General features: G+C 40.5%; 1 protein-coding gene across 10 annotated transcripts in view; it reads right to left on the reverse strand.

The window, feature by feature from the left end:
* KMT2A (lysine methyltransferase 2A) overlaps positions 1 to 21119 on the reverse strand; it is a 112400-nt gene that overhangs the window by 58087 nt on the left and 33194 nt on the right. For all 10 annotated transcript variants that reach the window (XR_010749909.1, XM_066372209.1, XM_066372199.1 and 7 more), the window contains 8 exons: positions 16775 to 16844; positions 10412 to 13065; positions 8680 to 8857; positions 6391 to 6625; positions 4861 to 4925; positions 4052 to 4429; positions 3743 to 3816; positions 2628 to 2759 (listed from right to left, as the gene is read on the reverse strand). Coding sequence is in view for 9 of the 10 variants with exons in the window: in XM_066372209.1 (XP_066228306.1) it covers positions 2628 to 2759; positions 3743 to 3816; positions 4052 to 4429; positions 4861 to 4925; positions 6391 to 6625; positions 8680 to 8857; positions 10412 to 13065; positions 16775 to 16844 (3786 nt within the window). In the remaining variant the exon portion in view is untranslated. The remainder of the gene's footprint in view (positions 1 to 2627; positions 2760 to 3742; positions 3817 to 4051; positions 4430 to 4860; positions 4926 to 6390; positions 6626 to 8679; positions 8858 to 10411; positions 13066 to 16774; positions 16845 to 21119) is intronic.

Raw genomic sequence — 21119 nt, forward strand, 5'->3', positions numbered from 1 at the left:
CAATATATTCAAAGTGATAAAAAGCAAGGACCTACAAACCAAGATTATTCTACCCAGCAAAGCTATCATTTAGTATAAAAGGACAGATAAAGAGCTTCCCAGACAATAGAAAGCAAAAGGAGTTCATCACCACCAAACCAGTATTATAAGAAATGTTGCCTGACCAGGCGGTGGTGCAGTGGATAGAGCACTGGACTGGGATGTGGAGGACCCAGGTTCAATACCCCAATGTCTCTGGCTTGAGTGTGGGTTCATCTGGTTTGAGCAAGGCTCATTAGCTTGAGCCGAAGGTCACTGGCTTGAGCAACGGGTCATTCAGTCTGCTGTAGCCACCCTCCCCCCTCCGTCAAGGCACATGAACAACTAGGGTGCTGCAATGAAGAATTGATACTTCACATCTCTCTCCCTTCCTGTCTGTCCCTATCTGTCCCTCTCTCTGTCTCTGTCACACACACACACAAAAGTTAAAGGGTCTTCTTTAAGAAGAAAAAGAAAGATCAAAATATGAACAATAAACTATGTATCTACCCACAATTATTTTAAATACAAATGGATTAAATGCTTCAATCAAAGACATGGTGGCTCAATAGATAACAAAACAAGAACCTTACATATGCTGTCTACAAAAGACTCACTTCAGATTGAAAGACACACACAGGCTGAAAGTAAAAGGATGGAAAAAAGATTTCATGAAAAATGAAAACAAAAAACACTGTGGTAGCAATACTTACATCAGACAAAAGAGACTTTAAAACAGAGGTTACAACAAGAGGCTAAGGATTTAGCAATTCTACTTCGGTGTATTTATCCGAAAAAACCCCAAAACACTAAGTTGAAAAGACATATATATCCATATGTTCATTGCAGCATTATTGACAATAGCCAATATATGGAAGCAATCTAAGTGTCCATCAATAGACAAACAGATAAAGAAGATATGGTACAATCACCCTAGCCAGTTGGCTCAGTGGTAGAGCATCGGCCCAGCATGTGAAAGTCCTGGGTTCGATTCCTGGCCAGGGCACATAGGAGAAGCGCTCATCTCCTTTTCTACCCTTCCCCCTCTCCTTTCTCTGTCTCTCTCTTCCCCTCCTGCAGCCAAGGCTCCACTGGAGCAAAGTTCGCCCGGGGCACTGAGGATGGCTCCATGGCCTCCACCTCAGGCACTAGAACAGGGGTCAGAAACCTATGGCTCGCGAGCCACATGTGGCTCTTTTAATGGCTGCATCTGGCTCGCAACAAATCTTTAATAATAATAATAATAACATTAAAAATATAAAATATCCTCATGTATTACAATCCATTCATTTCCCACTGCTCATGTTCATAGTTGCAGGCGGCTGGAGTCAATCACAGCTGTCCTCTGGGACAACACCAAATTTTTATTGGATAATGTGTAACGTACACGGGTTGTTGTATGGCTCTCATGGAATTACATTTTAAAGTATGTGGCCGCAGTGGATAAAGCGTCGACCTGGAAATGCTGAGGTTGCCGGTTCAAAACCCTGGGCTCGCCTGGTCAAGGCACATATAGGAGTTGATGCTTCCAGCTCCTCTCCCCTTCTCTCTCTCTCTGTGTCTCTCTCCTCTCTCTCCCTCTCTGTCTCTCTCTCTCTCCCTCTCTCTGTCCTCTCTAAAAATGAATAAAATTAAAAATTAAAAAAAAAAAAGTATGTGGCTTTCATGGCTCTCTCAGCCAAAAAGGTTCCCGACCCCTGCACTAGAATGACTCCAGCCACAACGAAGCAACACCCCAGATGGGCAGAGCATCGCCCCCCAGTGGGCATGCTGGGTTGATCCTGGTCGAGCGCATGCAGGAATCTGTCTCTCTGCCTCCCCACTTCTCACTTCAGAAAAATACTTCCCCAAAAAGAAGATATGGTACATATACACAATGAAATATTACTCAGCTATAAAAAAAAAATGAGCTCGACCAGGCAGTTGAGCAGTGGATAGATTGTCAGACTGGGATGTGGAGGGCCCTAGGTCTGAAACCTTGAGGTCGCTGGCTTGAGCAAGAGGTCACTCAATCTGCTGTAGCCCCCCAGTCAAAGCACAGATGAGAAAGCAATCAATGAACAACTAGGATGCCACAGCAAAGAACTGATGTTTCTCATCTCTCCCTTCCTGTCTGTCTGATTCTCTGTCTCTGTCAAAAAAAAAGAATAAAATCTTGCAAAACCATGGATGGACAGAGGGTAATGTGCTGAATGAAGTAAGTCAGAGAAAGACAAATGCCAGATGATTTCAGTTATATGTGGAATCTAAGAAACAAAATAAACAGAACAGAAACAGACAGATACAGAGAATATTCTGACAGTTGCCAGAGGAGAGGGAGGGTTGAAGGGGATGGGTAAAAAAGATAAAGGGATTAAGAAGCACAAATTGGTAGTTACAAACTATTCACAGGGATGTAAAGTACAGAGAATATAGTCATTAATATTGTAATAACTATGTATGGTGCCAGATGGGCATGAGATTTATCAGGGTGATCACTTTGTAAGTTATAGAAATGTCTAATCATGCAGTTGTATACCTGAAATTTATATTGTATCTCAACTGTAACTGAAAAAGAAAAAAATTATATATAAAAAAAGTCTACAACACTCAATATACTACACAATTACCTTAAAGTCCACTCTGATCCTATGGACTCCATCTGCTGGGATTTTTTGCTTAGAACTATTGCCATTGGAGAGAGTGCTGAGGATGTTCAAAGTGCCTGTGTTCTCCTGCTTATTTACTGGAGGTGGTTTTTCCTACAGGAATAGAAGATAAATAAAGAACAAAACCATACTCGCCTTCACTTTTGCAACAGAAAATAATGCAAATGACAAATCTTATCAATAGATCTATAAAACATGTTTTGAACATAAGTATCCTATAAAAATAGTGAAGTACTCTTCAGAATATTGTTTTTTCCATTGAGGCCTTTTTAAATTTTTTTTTTGCACATATGTCTTACATTTCTAGAAAAAACAAACTCAGGACTTTCCCTCCTGTGTGTCTTTATCTTGCTTCGCTGTGGTCCGCGATGTCAGCTGAGGTTGTCAGTACAATGAAACCAAACTAATGGGACAGGGGCAGGTTACTCTGCAATTTTTTCTAGATATTTCAGTTGCACATCAAATTTGGGCTGATCAGTCCATCGTTGTCTAACCTTCCTATGAGGTTCACAACAATTTTCCCAGCTTTGTGAACATCAATGATTTCAAACTTGCCAATGCTTCATCATCATAGTTAAAAAACTAGATGATGACTTTGGAGCATGACCTAATAAAAACCTAGTATTAGCCTCTCTTTTTGCCACTGTTGATGCTCTCGAAAGCATGTGAGGACATACATATGGCACCATTGTGGTGACAGGAAAAGACAATGGAAACAGCCAGAAGATTCTTAAATCTCTCTCTCTCTCTCTTGCCACATAATAACAGGGCACACAGGGAAGGGTGATTATTACAGACAAATATTGCTAAATATTGCTACAAGATGTTGAGAGCAGAAAGCAATTATGCTAAGTGGCCTTATAGCATAAGAAGAAGCATATAGGACCACAAGGAAGGGAAAAACAACAAGGGAAAAGAGAGAGAAAAAGATATAAGCTAAAGCCTAAATTCCTCTGCCATCTACATAGAAGCAAAAATGTGGTTTCATTCACTCAGTCATGTAAAAAATCAAGACTAAGGTTATCTTCCTACAGAACAGAACACACCCGAGAATGGCAGAGAAACAAATCTCTTACCTTTTCTTTTGGTTTTTGTTTTACAGGAATATTTGGGCGAGGAGCCACTTTTTTCTGCTTGCTTTGCTCTGGACCTAAAGAATTCAAGATAAATTGCAGTCAGATGCTACTGAATTCACAATTAATGCTCAATAGCTATGACTATTTTAGGATTGATTGGCCTTAGTATATAATGGCTAAAAGAGAGCTAATTTTCTTGCACCAAAGGCTTAAAAAGATACATTTCAGGTTTCCAAACACTGCTTAAGACGTCAATGTTTTTTATTAGTACTTCTGGGTCAGCAGTTCCTTCTTGCCTTCCTCACTCACCTGATTCTGGTGTTAAAGGCTGCTTTTTCTTAAACTCACTAGGACCAGTCTTAGGAACGTCTTTTCTTGGTGGTGCTGTGCTAGGTGGCTGTGGGGGAACAACTGGTGCTGGCTGGGAGACCTGCTTGCTGGACTTTCTGGAAACTGGAGTGGTCACTTGTTTGGACTCAGGTCCTGGCCCAGAGGCATTCCCTTCTTCACTCTTTTCCTCAACGTGCTTCCGTGGAGGAGGCTCACTGTTGCTTTTCTTAGGGGCAGGGTCCTCTCTTGTTGAAGGGGCAGGTTTCTGACTGGTATCCACTGAGTTCTTTACCACACTGCTCTCTTTGCTGTCTTTCTTTTCACTGGTCTTAGACTTTTTCTCTTTCTTTTTCACAGCTAGGGGAAAAACATGATTATTTATCAATAAGCAAGAAAAAATTTATTTAAAATAGAAGTACAGGAATGTAACAATCTTATTCTCGGTTTCCTACAGTTAATGTTGACACTGAAGAGGCTCAAGAAAATTAATGCCAAGTTGGTCAGGTAAAATAGGTATGCTTTTATTGCTCTAGAAAATGAAACAGTTGTTAATTTTTATATGAATTTAAAGATGTTTTATTATGAAAATTTTCTAACATACTCCAAGAAAAGGGAACAGTAACAGGAACCCCCATGTACCCATCACCCAGCTTCAACAACCATCAATTCCCTGGGAAAGAGCAGTATTGGGGGGGAAAAAACCTAGTATTTTCTTTATACTAGATATACATAACTAGATGGCATTAAAGCAAGAAGCACTTCGGGGAAGAGCTTTTTTACAACATTACCTTTTGCTTGCTTCTGAAGATAGGCTTTGGAAGGCATCCATTGTAGATTCTGACATTTTCTCATCCTAGGATAACAAGGGATACCATAAAATAATGACATTTATAAGAGACACAACTGGAATAAGTCTTAACTTGACTGTAAGAATCAGTGAATCTTTACTCGGGTTCATTTTGAGAGCTGAAAAGAGGACTGTGTATTACTCAGATTAAACCTGAGCCTTTGAATTCTTCAATCAACAATTTTACCTACCTTTAGGATATAAAAAGAGCAAAATACCAAATTACTTTTGAAATGACTCAAATTTCTTATAACCTAGTACTAACTAGCACCACATGCAAAATTATTGGTTGATATTGCTTATAATCAAATCAGTTCTGTTCCCTTATGATATTAATATTGTTATTAATCTGAATATAATATGAGCTAAAATCATCTAACAAGTCCTCTGTCTGCTACTACAATGGTATACATTTATGTAAGGGCTTTTTATAGATATTCCACACCTCAATTTAAGAAAACTCAAACTTAATTTGAAGTGTAAGATTGAACTGAATTCATTTCAATCCCCAATTTTATTATAATTTTATCCTGCTATGACATGTTTTTGCTGATTTGTGAATTCTCACTCCTTTACAAGAATGGGAGTGAAACAAAATTCTTGCCAGACTAAACCAAAGCACAAAACTGCTTATTGTCTCCTAGACACTGCCTCCCTGGAGTAAGTAATGCAGCACTTCTCCCAACTACGTTTTACATAAATCACTTTCAAGTTACTTATTCATTCAGAAAATGGCTATTGATTACATCTATTCCTTATGCCAGGTACTTTATGAGGAGCTCAAGCACCACAATTCCTATTTGTGCAAATCTTTGGATCCACTTTAAACAAGTTTTCCCAGAGGGCAGAAAGTGCATTCACAAACTGCAAGAAAGGAAGAAAAGATCATCAAAACTTCCATATATCAAAAATTCCATATGCATGAAAATATTGTGAGAAACAGCAGAGATGTATACAAGGTATTGCCAATATTTCCTGAAAGCCATAAAGATAAAGGTTAATTTTAGTTGACCTAATAAATAATAAGTTATAATAGATATTATGCCTAAATTTGTCAGTTTTCAAGTAGAAACCTCCCAGAGCTGCACTGATATGGTAGCCACTAGGCACATGTGATTATTTAAATTTAAATTGGTTAAAATCACATGAAATAAAAAATGTAGTTCCTCAGTCACTAACCACGCTTTCAGTGCTCAATAGCCACATTTGGCTCATGGCTACCATACTGAAATGAACAGACAAAAAACATTTCCACCACTGCAGAATGTTCTATTAGACAGCATTGCCCCACAGTATTTCTTACTTAAGCACAGCCCACACCTAGCAAAATCCCACTCTGCAACTAATCTAGCCACTCAAGAACTCAATACAATCATATTCAGTTTCCTGATTCGTCTTTGCAACAAACCAAGCATAAATCAACAGCCTTCATGCAGAGAGGTTGATGCCTCAGAACAAGACCCCCACTCACTTGCAGCACTGCTTCTTTATGTTGCGGCCACCAAACTTGGGCTTGTCTAAGCAATTAGTACAAACACCACAGTCCTCAGGCACCTGGCAGCCAGGACACTGCCCACACCGCCTTGATCGCCGTCCTTTCTTTACTGGAGGTTCCTGAGGAGCCTTGTTTCTGGTCACAGGTTTAATTGGTTTGATGGGTGGAGCAAGAGGTTCAGCATCTTCTGAGCCAGCAATCGATGACTTGTCTGTTAAAGAAAGGTGTCGTTAGTTCTGAGGTATATATTTCCTTCTTAGGAGTGGAGACAGAAGTTCTCTAAATCAATTTATATTATTATATACATTCAAACATTTTTTCTAATTGGAACTCCAAAAATGAAATACAATATAAAAAATTATCATATGCAGAACTCAGAGCCTGTTTAAATCATTTAAATGTTAAGTGCCTATAACTTGTAGTTTAATAAAAGCAAAAATCCAAATGCTGAGAACCAAACACATTCTAACCTAAATTCAAGAATATGAATTAAATGCTACTGAAGATTCTCTAAACCACTAAATTTTATATAAGCAGTCACCTATCATATAAAACCTATGTGGCGCCTGACCAAGCGGTGGCGCAGTGGATAAAGCGTCAGACTGGGATGCAGAGAACCCAGGTTCGAGACCCCAAGGTTGCCAGCTTGAGCGCGGGCTCATCTGGTTTGAGCAAAGCTCACCAGTTTGGACCCAAAGTCACTGGCTCAAGCAAGGGGTTACTCAGTCTGCTGTAGTCCCACGGTCAAGGCACATATGAGAAAGCAATCAATGAACTGAGGTTTCGCAACGAAAAACTAACGATTGATGCTTCTCATTTCTCTCCGTTCCTGTCTGTCCCTATCTATCCCTCTCTCTGACTCTGTCTATGAAAAAAAACAACAACTATGTGGCGGCCCTGGCCAGTGGCTCAGTGGATAGAGAATCAGCCTGGCATATGGATGTCCCAGGTTTTTTGTTGTTTTTTTTGTTTGTTTGTTTGGTTTTTAATTTTTCTGAAGCTGGAAATGGGGATAGACAGACTCCCGCATGCGCCCGACCGGGATCCACCCGGCACGCCCACCAGGGGGCGATGTTCTGCCACTCTGGGGCGTCGCTCTGTTGCGACCAGAGCCACTCTAGCGCCTGGGACAGAGGCCAAGGAGCCATCCCCAGCGCCCGGGCCATCTTTGCTCCAATGGAGCCTTGCTGCGGGAGGGGAAGAGAGAGACAGAGAGGAAGGAGAGGGGGAGGGGTGGAGAAGCAGATGGGCGCTTCTCCTGTGTGCCCTGGCCGGGAATCGAACCCGGGACTTCTGCACGCCAGGCCGACGCTCTACCACCGAGCCAACCGGCCAGGGCCTGGATGTCCCAGGTTTGATCCTGGTGAGGGCACATAAGAGAAACAACCATCTATTTCTCTCCCCCTCCTTTGCGCCCTTCTCTTCTTCTTCCCCTCCAGCGGCCATTGGCTCCATTGGTCTGAGTGTTGGCCTCAGGTGCTAAAATAGCTCAGTTGACTCAAGCATCGGCCCCAGAGAGGGGTTGCCAGGTGGATCCCAGTCAAGGCACATGCAGGAGTCTGTCTCTCTATCTCCCTTTCTCTCACTTGGAAAAGGGAAAAACAAAATAGAACTATGTGGCAGGGACTGCTGGGTTCAGTGAAGGATCTCAAGATGGCTGGACAAAAATTTGCTCTAAAAGCCGTTAACGAAGCAGTTTTTGGGGAGATTATACCCTAAAACCAGAGGGCCATTGCTAACTCCTTGAAATCCTGTAATGAGACCCTCACCTCCAAGTTGGCTGCTCTACCTGAGAATTCACCTGCTATCGACTGGGCTTACTACAAGGCCAACATAGTAAAGGCTGGCTTGGCATATCAGGATGATGCTCTAACCAACTGAGCTATCCCACTAGGACAAAATTGTTTTTGAGAGACACAAGATTCCTCTGGCATTCACCTTTTGCTCAAGGACAAGTCTTGCCAAACTTTTTACACTGCATGGCAACCTAGGAAGACTCTGCCCAAAGATCCCTCCCTCCTTCATTAGAGTCAGACCTGCAGGACAGTCTGACAGCTCTCCCAGTCTTCCCTTGCTCCATCCCCATTTCCCCTCACAGGAATTTCCTCTAATAAAATCCTGTCACTGAACTCCCCCCTTGTCATCTATTTTTTAGAGAACCCAGACTAACACATAATGCCATGAAGAGCCTACTAGGTATCCCAAGAATGATCAGTAAGCAAATCAGTGTGTGCTATGACTTCAAGGCTGACATCTCAGACCTACCATCATTCCCCATGGAAGACAAAATCTTTTCTCGTTCTTCCCATGGTAAGGCACTCAGGGTGGGCATGTCATCAGGAAACACAGCTCGTTTTCGGCCAAGGGCAACAGCGGCTCTTCTGCAGACATGTTTAATTCGGGGTCCTCGCACAGAGGTCTCTGATGAATCACTTTCTTGACCCTAAATATGAGGCAAGCCAAAAATAAACAATAACAACCATACATGTTGAAATATAATTAAATGAAACTAAGATATTTTTGATTAGCTTATAATCTAGAATCACTCTAGTTATTTCTAGCTGCTAAACCATATCTATATGCAGGAATCAACTACTTCTGTATCCTAAAATTGGCAGGAAAAAAACATATATTAACTAAGTTCCTATACCCCTAGTATACTAGTTCTTGAAAATTCCCCTAAAAATTCAAGCTGCCAGTCTAGAGTCTCAAAAAGTTCAGTCTAACCATAGACTATTTCTTATATTTCCCTGTTCAACAGAGAAATAGGAGGAAATAACTATAAACGGAAGTAAAAAAGGCCATAGCTCCAAACAGAAGTTTCACATTTTAAAGAGCCAATACTCTTATCACTATTAGGCTAACTGAAAACATCCAAAATGATGTCAGAAATAAGTCCCTGCTTACACTCTGGCAGAATTGCTAAAATATGGCCCTAGGTTGAGTAACATTAAAAACCTGTTTGTGGTCACTATAACCTAACTTGATATATTGGCATAAACTTGTATCTACTATATGACAATTTCTTAAAAAGAACCTCAGAAAACACCAGTGTCTAGCTTTCTGTGTAAAAATAAACAAACATAAATAGATTAATTAATTAATAATGCTGCTCTTTGTAGATCTGTCTTTATCTTAACTAACTCAACTCTACAGCTTTTCTGTCCTACAGCTTAAGGCCAAATGTTTCTCATACATATTCTGCAAACACCTATTATTTAATCACTAATCACTCACAACTCAGATGATGAGAATCTGCATCCACCCACACGTTTCTATAGTAAACAACAATAAAACAACTTGTCTACAGAAATGCACCTTCAAAATTAAATTGCAGATTCCAATATATCAAACCTAAAAGTACAAGCAACTCAGCATTCTCTGTAATATGGCCCCAAACTACCTTTCAGTCTCAGTTCACCACTTTCCTGTGTATACCAGTCCAGCTATTCGCCGTACCTGAAATGTTTCCCTACCCACATTGTTCCCTTTGTATAGAATGTTCTCCCCTAACATCTTCTACCATCAAAACCCCACCTGTCTGCCTGACCAGTGGTGGCGCAGTGGATAGAGCATCGACCTGGGACACTGAGGTCCCACGTTTGAAACCCCACAGTCACTGGCTTGAGCGCAGGTTTATCAGCTTAAACATGAGATCATCAACATGATCCCAAGGTTGCTGGCTTGAGCCCAAGGTCTCTGACTCACCTTGAGCCCGTGGTCAAGGCACGTATGAGAAGCAATCAATGTACAACTAAAGTGATGCAACTATAGTTGATGCCTCTCATCCTTCTCCCTTCCTTTCTCTCTCTCTCACACACACACACAGACACACACACCCTGCCTGTCCTTGAAGGACCATTGCAAATGCCACCACTTCCTCTAATGTTTACTTGATTCCCATAACTGGATGTAACTGAAACACTAAGCCTAAAACTTGCTCATAGGAAGGGCTTGATAGCCTATGGATTTTAACAGGCAACATGGAAAAGAGTACCTGTGCTTTGGGTTGATCAGTTTGTTTAAGACTCTTACTCTTCTCAATCTTGCAGAGCTGGGCTTTGGCCTTTTTTAGGAGGCTGGCAACCCTCTTGTCAGTCATTGGAAGCTTGTCTGCCTGAGCCAACATGGAGCCGATGGAGGAAGTGGAATGTTTAACAGTGCTAGATGAAGAAGTGGAAAGGCAGAGGGTTTTCTCCTTCTCCAGAGATGGGGCAGTTGGGCCAAGGTCCAAGTTGGTTTTGTCCAGATTTCCTCTCCCTTTCTTTATAAATATTTTGGTTTTGACAGCTGTTGTATCCCCAAGAGTCACAGAAGAAATTTCAGTCCCAGAATCAAGTGATGAAGACTTCTTCCGCCCTGTTGCTTTTTTGGCAGAAGATGAAGTGGCAACATCCTCACCAACAACCTTCTCTTTGGAAACCCTACCCACAGGATACAAAGCAGAACTACTCTGAATCTCTGATCCCTTTTTCCTCTTCTCTTTCCTTGACTCTCGCTTATTCTCTTTTTCTCTCTCCCGGTCTCTCTCCCTACTCTTGTCCTTTTCCACGTTCTTGTCAGCATCTCGATCTTTGGATAACTCATCGGGGGCCTTGTCTTTATTTCTCCCTCTGTCAGTCTGAGAGCCTGGGGTAAACCAAGGGAAGAGAGGAGTGGGACTGCTGGATGAAAACAGCTCTGCTGGAGTACTAGCCTGCTTTCTTGGTCTCTGGTTTTTCTCTGCAGATTCCCCAGACTGAGTCAGGGAATGAGAAGGAAAAGTAAAAGTTGGGTTTAAGGCACTAGTGGCAAGAGGACTAACAGAAATGCTTAACGAGGAAGAGACAGAAGATGGCGGGGTGAGAGGTGACAGCTCAGAAGTACTAAGTCTTCCACTTCTTGTCCTCATGGAGTGAGAAGGAGATCTCGGTTCGGATCGAATAGGGCTAAACACTTTTCTTTTCCTTTTTCTGTTAGATACCCCCGAAGAAGATGTTCCAGCAGAAGTTCGATTACTAGGTAAGGTAACAGACTCAAATATTCTAGAGTGAGCCTCACTTGGAGTAAATCTTGGGGCTCTCAGAAGAGGGCTCCTTTTGTGCACATCGAACCTTGTTCCAGAATGGAGTGGAGAGAACAACCGGGCTGACGCAGCAGCACCAGATGTGGAAAAACCAGATGCGAAGCCAACATCCTCAGGAGTCAGTGGAGGAGGTCGGAAATTATCAAATATTGGTTTGCGAATAAGACCTTCTTTGGCATACTTTGCTGAGGAAAAATATTGTGGCTCTGACCTAGAATGCTTTAAAGAAGTCCACCTAAACGTTGGTTCTCGCAAAATAGACTTTCGCTTTCCTTGCATGGGAGCAGCAGAAGCAGGCAGAAACGGTGATGCTAAAGGGATTGTTGGGGGCATCAGCCAGGGGGTATGGTCAGAGATGCTGGAGGCTGGCTGCAGTGGTGGGGGCGGAGTGAGGAGAGGCGGAGGTGGAGAGGAGGAGGTCTGCTGCTGGGGGGCACTCTGGAGAGCTGATAATTTTTTTGTTGTTCTAGATCCAAAACTTCTCTCTGACACTGAATACCTTCTGTTCCTCCTATCACTACTATCATTTTCTGGGGACTGGGAAATAGGCAGTGGAGTATGAGCTTCAGGGGTCTCACTCGGTTCTTCAGGAAGTACCCGAATCTCCTCAGAGGCCTGAGAATCAGTGGAGGTATCGACACTCGGGCTGCTAGATCGGGAGGAGTCTGAAGACACTTGAGAGGAGTGCTGAGAAGCTGCACTTGATTTTTCAGATGATCCACAGGATGTGGTACTGAATCTACTGTTTGGTGTAGATTCTAACCGGGCAATTTTAATTGGAGGGTCATAATCTTCATCCTCTATAAACCGCCGAGGAGTTTTAATAATACGCGAGGAAATGGCACTGACAACAGGCATGATAAATTGTCGAATATTTTTTACCTGTGTCTTCACCTTCCTTCCTTGCAGCTGAGCTGCTTCTTTCTCAATTTTCTTTTGAGCCCCCTTTTTTGCCCTCTGCAGGAGCTGCTTAGCAATTGTTGCATCTGTCCTTTTAGAAGAAGGAATAATCCTAACTGGCTTAATCCTTCGAGGGCTCTGTCTGACTACTGTCTTATCTTCCTTTGTGGGTGGAGGTGTTCCTTCTTTCTCTTTCCGCACCTTCTGGGGCTTTTCCAGTTGAGAGTTAATGAGGAGCCCTGAAGGGGTCTTTATCCTTTCTGTTGATGGGGGTCTTCCTCGCCTTCGTACTATCTGCACCCCTTTCCTTCCTATTTGAAGTTTCCCTGTCTTAAATTTAGATTTGAGAGGAGAGAGTTTGCCTGCTCTTAATTTTTTAATCTTTGTGGCTTGCTGAAATGTAGCAGAAGGTGTCCGTTTAATCTTCTTCAGGGTATCTTCTTTGTTTCCCTTTGGTAATTCTGAAATGTCCTTTCCATGTGATATTTTGATTTTCACTCCAGGGAAGGTGGGAGGTCTTCCTCTCTTTTTTTCTATACTTTTAGAATCTTTCTTCTTAATCTTATCTCCAGATTTTGTCTCTGACTTATTTAGAGGGGGGAACACAGATGGATCTGAGAGGAGAGCTGAAGTTCGGTCAGAGCCACTTCTAGGTCTCCCACGAGGTTTTCGAGGACTAGTTTTAACTGTGTATAGAAATTAAACAATGAAGAGCATATATTTAGCTTTGCAGTTCAGGTCTTAACTAAGCTGAATATAATTTAGCACAAGCCACTTGGTACTGCACTCTACTTGAGTCTTAATGAGTCAATAAAACATTTTAATTGTGCTTAGTTTCTTTTCCCCAAAATATTGCCTCAAAGAAATCAACCACCTAAAAGAACATTTAACTACTTTTTTGGTAGAAGAGCTAACATAATAATAAAAGGCTTCCAACTGAGCAATTTATGTTATACAAAACTGATTTTCCTACAACTTTAGACGAGTAAAGTTTTTTTCTGAATTAAAATAAAGAACATTAAAAAAATAAATCTGTACTATCTTTTTCATATCCTAGCCACCAAGATTAACATTTGAGAACATGTTTATAGTAAATCATCTTGTCCTACCTTTTCAATTCAGAATTCTGGCTTCAGTAAATTTTAACAAAGTGCTCTTGGAGCAGTAACATACCAACTTCTATAGAAAAAGGCTCCAGAGCAGCTCAGCCTCCTGTATTTTCAATCTGTTTTGCCACAGAAAACTAAGAATGTTTTACTAACTAGAAAAATAAAAAATATTCATTCATAAGACATCAGAGTGTGATCACTGAACTCAGTAGCATGTGAACTAACCAGGGAAGTGAAATGATGTGTCCAAGTAACTGATGCCCCTACCTACTAGTTAGTCTCAAGTTATAAAAAAAAAATTTAACCTTAATTAACATAAGAGCAAACTAGCAATTTATTAAATCAGATTTCTTATAAATAAAAGGGATTTGACAATGTATGAATCAGCTCAATCCGCTACTTATCATGAGACTCAAGAAAACAAAATTATTTTTCTAAAATTCTTCGTGTTTATATAAACCTGTATTTTCTAAATGTATTGTTTCCTAGTCTAGCATACCTTCTCTTCCCTCACGACTTTTTAATGTTTTATATGACTCTACAGTCTTCTGAGACTAAAACCTCCCCTAACAGGCACCAAAAGAGATGTATGCCATTAAGATGAACATTTTAGACTACAGAATCAACTTTCTAACTGAACAGAAATCAACAAAGGGCTTGTTGTTGAGCTTTGTAAATATAAATGCTCCCCTCACCAATTAACTTGAGACCTCCTCTAATAGATTAAGGAGCCACAAATCCATTCTCAGTATACTAATTACAACAAAAGTAAGACCAGAATACAACAGCTAAATTATGTTTTATTCCTTAAATAAAGAAGATATCCAGATGGTTTTAAAAACCAAGATGCCTGACCTGTGGTGGCGCAGTGGATAATGCATTGACCTGGAATGCTGAAGTTACTGGTTTGAAACTCTGGGCTTGCCTGGTCAAGACATAAATGAGAAGCAACTACTATGAGTTGATGCTTCCTGGACCTCCCCTTGCCTTTCTCTCTATATATCCTCTCTCTAAAATCAATAAATAAAATCTTAAAGAAAACAAACAAACAAACAAAACCCTGGGCTTGCCTGGTCAAGGCATGTACAACAAGAAATAAACAAGCAAGGAATGAACAACTAAAGTGAAGCAACTATGAGATGATACTTCTCACTACTACTCTTCTTTGCAAAACTAATAAATAAAATCTTAAAAAAAACTAAAAACAAAAAAAACAAGACAACATTCACCATAGACTAACAGCTAAGAAAAAAAGTAAGAGAAAACCATCAAGAAAGGGTTATGAATTAACAAAATAAATTCCTACCTAAAGTACATCACAAAATTCCTTATCATCATGGTAGACTTAAACCGGGCCACTCATAGGGCTTGATTAATTCTGAAGACCTCTTCTAACTTTTTTTTTTAATTGTGTTTTTTTTTTTAATGTTTGAGGGTGTTTTCCCCTCTCATTTTATTTTATTTATTTATTTTTTGCATTTTTCTGAAGCTGGAAACAGGGAGAGACAGTCAGACAGACTCCCGCATGCGCCCGACCGGGATCCACCCGGCACGCCCACCATGGGGCAACGCTCTGCCCATCCTGGGCGTCGCCATGTTGCGACCAGAGCCACTCTAGCGCCTGAGGCAGAGGCCACAGAGCCATCCCCAGCGCCCGGGCCATCTTTGCTCCAATGGAGCCTTGGCTGCGGGAGGGGAAGAGAGAGACAGAGAGGAAGGCGCGGCAGAGGGGTGGAGAAGCAAATGGGCACTTCTCCTGTGTGCCCTGGCCGGGAATCGAACCCGGGTCCTCCGCACACTAGGCCGACGCTCTACCGCTGAGCCAACCGGCCAGTGCCAAGACCTCTTCTAACTTTTAAAAGAAGCTTTTGGTGGACAAGTTGAAAAAGAAGAACAGAGAAGAGTCTAGCTTTGCTGCCAACTTCCATAATCTGTAACACATTCAAAGAACTCACAACTCAGTTATAAGTCACTGCTCATCATGTACAATATATTCTGGGCCTCATTTCATCATTTATAAATGAAGGGTTAGGCCAAATGATCTCTAAAATCACTTTCTGATACAGTTTTAAGATTTTACCACATATTAAAGAGAATATTGCTACCATCTAAATGGCACAGACACTAGGATCCTACTGGCCAATTTCCTCTCAACTATAATAGCAATAACACCATTTGAGAAAGGAAAAATTATCAATTTATGTGTTTGAATTAGACTACTATATAACATGTGATGACTCTTAAAACCCAAATGCTAACAAACATCACAAGCTAAGCCAATGTCAAAGAGCAAAAAATCACAGCTAACAACATCATTTAACTAGATTGTCCACATAAAATCAAAGAAAATCATGCAAGAATTCAGAACAGCAGCACAGACAGGAAAGATCCATAGCCATCTTCTATATGGGAAAGAAGCCTGCAAGCATTAACTGTTATTTCCACTAAGAACTGTCCATAAGAAAACTGCTAAAGTATAGAATTTTAAGACATTTTAGATATTTTCTTGTTGAGAACAATGACAAAAATATTGCTTATAAATGGAAATACCCCATATTATTTTTGTTTTCTTTTAATACTGCCTTTAAAGAAGCAGGTAAAATAGTTTATACAGTGCTAATATTTTATTTTTAGTTTTTTGAGAATAATAGACCAAATTTTATCTGTAAAATACAAGGACCAAATTATCCCCAAAGTCATATGTACTATCATATAATTCAAAATACATGAATCTGAGGCTGCCTACCAGATTTTCCAATCATTCCACAGAAATCTACCTCCCCCCATTAAATTTAATTTAAAAATTTAAAAAATTATTAAAAAGAAGAAGAAGAAATCTACCTCCTATGCCTCAGGTGGTTCCCATAGAGAAGCATAAAGAATAATTCAGCCTGGCCTACGGTGGTGCAGTGGACAGAGTGCCGACCTGGAGTGCTGAGGTCGCTGGTTCAAAACCTTGGATTTGACCGGTCAAGGCACATACGACAAGCAACCAATGAACAGCTAGAGTGAAGCAACTACTTTTTGTGTCACTCCCCATAAAATCAATAAATAAAATCTTGAAAAAAGAAAAAATATACCACAAGTGGCCTGACAGAAAAGAGCACTGTAAAGAGGTCTACTTCATAAGGCATTTCTTACTTAGTATGAAGGAAAAGGAAGGATGTAGAAAAAAAAAAACAATCCTAGTATTTAAAACCATCATTTACATGCAGAGGCAGCAAAGGGAAGCCATAGTCTCTTAACACACAAAACTTAAAGTCACCATGCGCTTAATTGGCCATACCTGAAGGAGACCTTGTGGGGCTTCGTACTCTGACTTCTTCATCTGAGCCAAAACCTAAGAACTGCTCATCCTACAACAAAGGAAAATTATTTTAAAATCAGAAACCAAAACACAAATATAAACAAATACTAAAGAAATGTCCAGAGAAGACAGAAGTACATTTGAAAAATTAGCCTCTATATATTAATCATCATCATTCACATGGATATTTAAAGTAACTATTATCAAAACAATTGGACCCAGGCATAAAGCTTCATTACAAATAGGAGCTGTGTGTAATTGAAATGTCATCTTCGGTGCATAGTACCCAGGGGACAGACCTAAATTTCAAAGTATAGATGCAGCCCAAAACAATTAATGAATGACTTTAATCAAGTAATCAAATTAGCACAATGGCAGAAATATACAGCCCCAATAGAACAAATCTTTCAACAAGCAGTTAAGTCTACAAATGCATAAGAAGTAACATAAACAATATCTTACTAATAAAACTCTGGCTTACTAATAATAGAGACTGAAGTTGCCATAATCATTTGTCAGTTCCTTAACTCAGGAATTGACCTCTAGATACCATTTCTGTACATTTGAGATCCAAAGATTCTCAACGTGCATTTCATAGCATCATTTTTAAATGCCCTGTGATAAGAGACTTAATGGTGGGCAGCAGCATCTGTGAAAGGCATCATGAATTAACCACATAGAGGGTGAAATTCATTAAAAAATAATGTAGGGAAGCATCTTATTTTCAGTTAAACTTAGAAAAGGCAAAAACTTCTTACTTCTAACTTAACCTGCCCTTTAAAAATATATGTATACACCAAGAATTGAGCAAGTTCTCACAAAGATCGTCTATTTAAACAAACCGATTAATAGAAATTCACTGACTCAAAAACTAAGAATTCCTTCCAGAAAGAGATGAGACAGAATTTCAGATTCCAGAAACAAAATCCACACAAAACAAGAAAATAAGAAATTGAGACACATTTTCTTGAACTTCCAAAGTATACTGATAAGTCCTAAACTAAGCTCCAAATATTAAAGCCTCAAATTTGCCTCTCAAAAAAAAAAAATGTTGTTTTCCCAGTTAGTTTAAAGCTCAAGTGCTAATCAGTCTACCACTTATTAATCAGGAATATATATGAAGATACATACAACCTTTTAGACAAATAGCAGGTTCAGTTCTTAAATTTAAATGCTTTTAAGAGGCTATATGAGCCCTGGCCAGTTTGCTCAGTGGTAGAGCATAGGCTCGGTGTGTGGATGTCCCAGGTTCAATGCTCAGTCAGGACACACAAGAGAAACGTCATCTCTCTCTCTTCTTCTCCTGCAGCCATGGCTAGATTGGTTTGAGCGCATTGCTCAGGGCACTGAGGATGGCTTCACAGAGTCCCCACCTCAGGTGCTAAAAATAGCTTGGATGCGAGCATGGGTCCCAGATGGGCAAAGCATCGGCACCAGACAGGGGTTGCCAGTGGATCCCAGTCAGGGCTCATGCAGGATTCTGTTTATCTCCCCTCCTCTCACTTGGAAAAGAAGAAAAAAAAATAATAATAATAATAAAGCAATATGTTTGAGGCCAAGACTTTGGTTATAATGCAACTGAAAGACAGTTCTCATTAGAATCTAAAAAGGTTCTTATTCTTAGACTGTTAAAATTAATGTATTCCCTGGCTGGGTAGCTCCACTGGTTAGAGTATCATCCTGATACGAAAAGGTTGCTGGTTATATCCCCTTGTCAGGGCACATACAGAAACAGATTGATGTTTCTGTCTCTCTCTCCCTTCATCTTTAAGGTCAATAAATAAATTTTTAAGTTATTGAAGTATTTAACTTTTTTTTTTTTTCTGTATTTTTCTGAAGCCGGAAACGGGGAGAGACAGTCAGACAGACTCCCGCATGCGCCCGACCAGGATCCACCCGGCACGCCCACCAGGGGGCGACGCTCTGCCCACCAGGGGGCGTCGCTCTGTTGCGACCAGAGCCACTCTAGCGCCTGGGGCAGAGGCCAAGGAGCCATCCCCAGCGCCCAGGCCATCTTTGCTCCAATGGAGCCTCGCCTGCGGGAGGGGAAGAGAGAGACAGAGAGGAAGGAGAGGGGGAGGGGCAGAGAAGCAGATGGGTGCTTCTCCTGTGTGCCCTAGCCGGGAATCGAACCCGGGACTTCTGCACGCCAGGCCAACGCTCTACCACTGAGCCAACCGGCCAGGGCTGAAGTATTTAACTTTTTAAAAAATTATAATTGTCCTCTTCAAAGAGATTTCTTTGTAGAGTATTATAATGCTAATAATTAAACCTAAATTTAAGGAATACAAAAGAAAATGTAAAGAATACACACTAGAGTATTTTTTAGTCTTTTTAAATTATTCAATAAAATTTAAAATTCTACTGTGAACATCATTCATGAAAAAGAAAAAAAAAACTCTCTTCATCTTAAAACAAATTCAGACAACCTAAGACATATGGGACATAATCCCAAATAAATTTCTGAAATGATTTTCAGAGTTTACACTTGTAAACTATAACAAAAAAAGATAAATCTCACAAGAAACATTTAATCTAAAAATCTTATCATAATAATGGAAGTTCCATACTGTTAACTTTTTTATTTTTTATTTATTTTATTTTTTTATGACAGAGTCAGAGAGAGGGACAGATAGGGACAGACAGACAAGAAGGGAGAGAGATGAGAAGCATCAATTCTTTATTGCACACCTTAGTTGTTCATTGATTGCTTCCTCATATGTGCCTTGACCAGGGGGCTATAGCAGACTGAGTGACCCCTTGCTCGAGCCAGCAAACTTAGGCTCAAGCTGGTGAGCCTTGCTCAAACCAGATGAGCCCACACTCAAGCTGGCGACCTCGGGGTCTCGAACCTGAGTCCTCTGTGTCCCAGTCCAACGCTCTATCCATGGCGCCACTGCCTGGTCAGGCTATATTGTTAACTTTTTAAATGTACTTTTGGGCAACAAAAAAGACATTTAAAATAGTAATCCTAAAATGTACTTTGAGAAAAAAGCAGACAAATATAATAGGCCATGGTAAAGTGCCTCATATGCTATAAAAAAAAATCAAAAATCAAAAAATCAAAAGTAAAACAAAAATGCCTGACCTGCTGGTGGCGCAGTGGATAGAGCATTGTCCCCGGATGCTGAGGACCCAGATTCAAAATCCCAAGGTCACTGGCTTAAGTGTGGGCTCATCTGGCTTAAGCGCAGGGTCCCTGGGGGCTGGGATCATAGACATGACCCCATGGTCTCTAGCTTGAGCCCAAGGTTGCTGGCTTGAGCAAGGAGTCATTGGCTCAGCTGCAGACCCCATCAAGGCATGTATGAGTTGTAATCAATGAACAACTTAAAAGTGCTACAACTACGAGTTGATGCTGCTCATCTCTCTTCCTCTCTCAAAAAAAGTTTCTTAGAGCCTGATCAGGCGGTGGTGCAGTGGATAGAGCGTCGGACTGGGATGCGGAAGACCCAGGTTCGAGTCCCCAGGTCACCAGCTTGAGCGTGGGCTCATCTGGTTTGAGCAAAAGCTCACCAGCTTGGACCCAAGGTCACTGGCTTGAGCAAGGGGTTACTCGGTCTGCTGAACTCCCACGGTCAAGCACATATGAGAAAGCAATCAATGAACAATTAAGATGTCACAACGAAAAACTGATGATTGATGCTTCTCATCTCTCTGTTTCTGTTTGTCTGTCCCTATCTATCCTTCTCTCTCTCTCTCTGTCTCTGTAAAAAATAAAATAAATAAATAAATAAGTTTCTTAGAATTTTAGAGGAAGCAGTCCAATTGCCCCAATTGTTGGCAAATGACATCACTGAGAGTGAGGACTTAGTTTGAGGTGGGCTATGGGATATTAGTCAAGTCACTTGTTATTTTTTTTATATCTTAACTTTTTTTTTTAAAGATTTTATTTATTGATTTTTAGAGGGAGAAAGAGAAAGAAAAAGAGATAGAGAAGGTGAGAAGCATCAACTCGTAGTTGCTTCATTTTAGCTGTTCGTTGTTTCTCTTATGCGGCATGACCGGGCAACACTGGGGCCTGCTCTATCCACTGTGCACCACAGATTGGGCTACATCTTAATTTCTTTATTGGAGTGTTGTGATAGGGAAATAAAAAATTACGTAAATTACATAACTTATGTAAAAATCACTCAGAAAATTAGAAGACAATATTCATATTGCAGTTCTATTTCTGATGCAGTTTTAGAAACTGAAGCTCTGAGGGGCCAAATGACTTGCCTAAGATCAGTTAGTTACAATGAACTTCCTATCATAATAGTTACAATTTAAAACTACTTGAGTAAATATTTAAAGGAATCAAATACATCCTCAGTACAAAATT

Source organism: Saccopteryx leptura, chromosome 1 (genome assembly GCF_036850995.1).
Source record: "Saccopteryx leptura isolate mSacLep1 chromosome 1, mSacLep1_pri_phased_curated, whole genome shotgun sequence".
Lineage (NCBI taxonomy): Eukaryota > Metazoa > Chordata > Mammalia > Chiroptera > Emballonuridae > Saccopteryx > Saccopteryx leptura.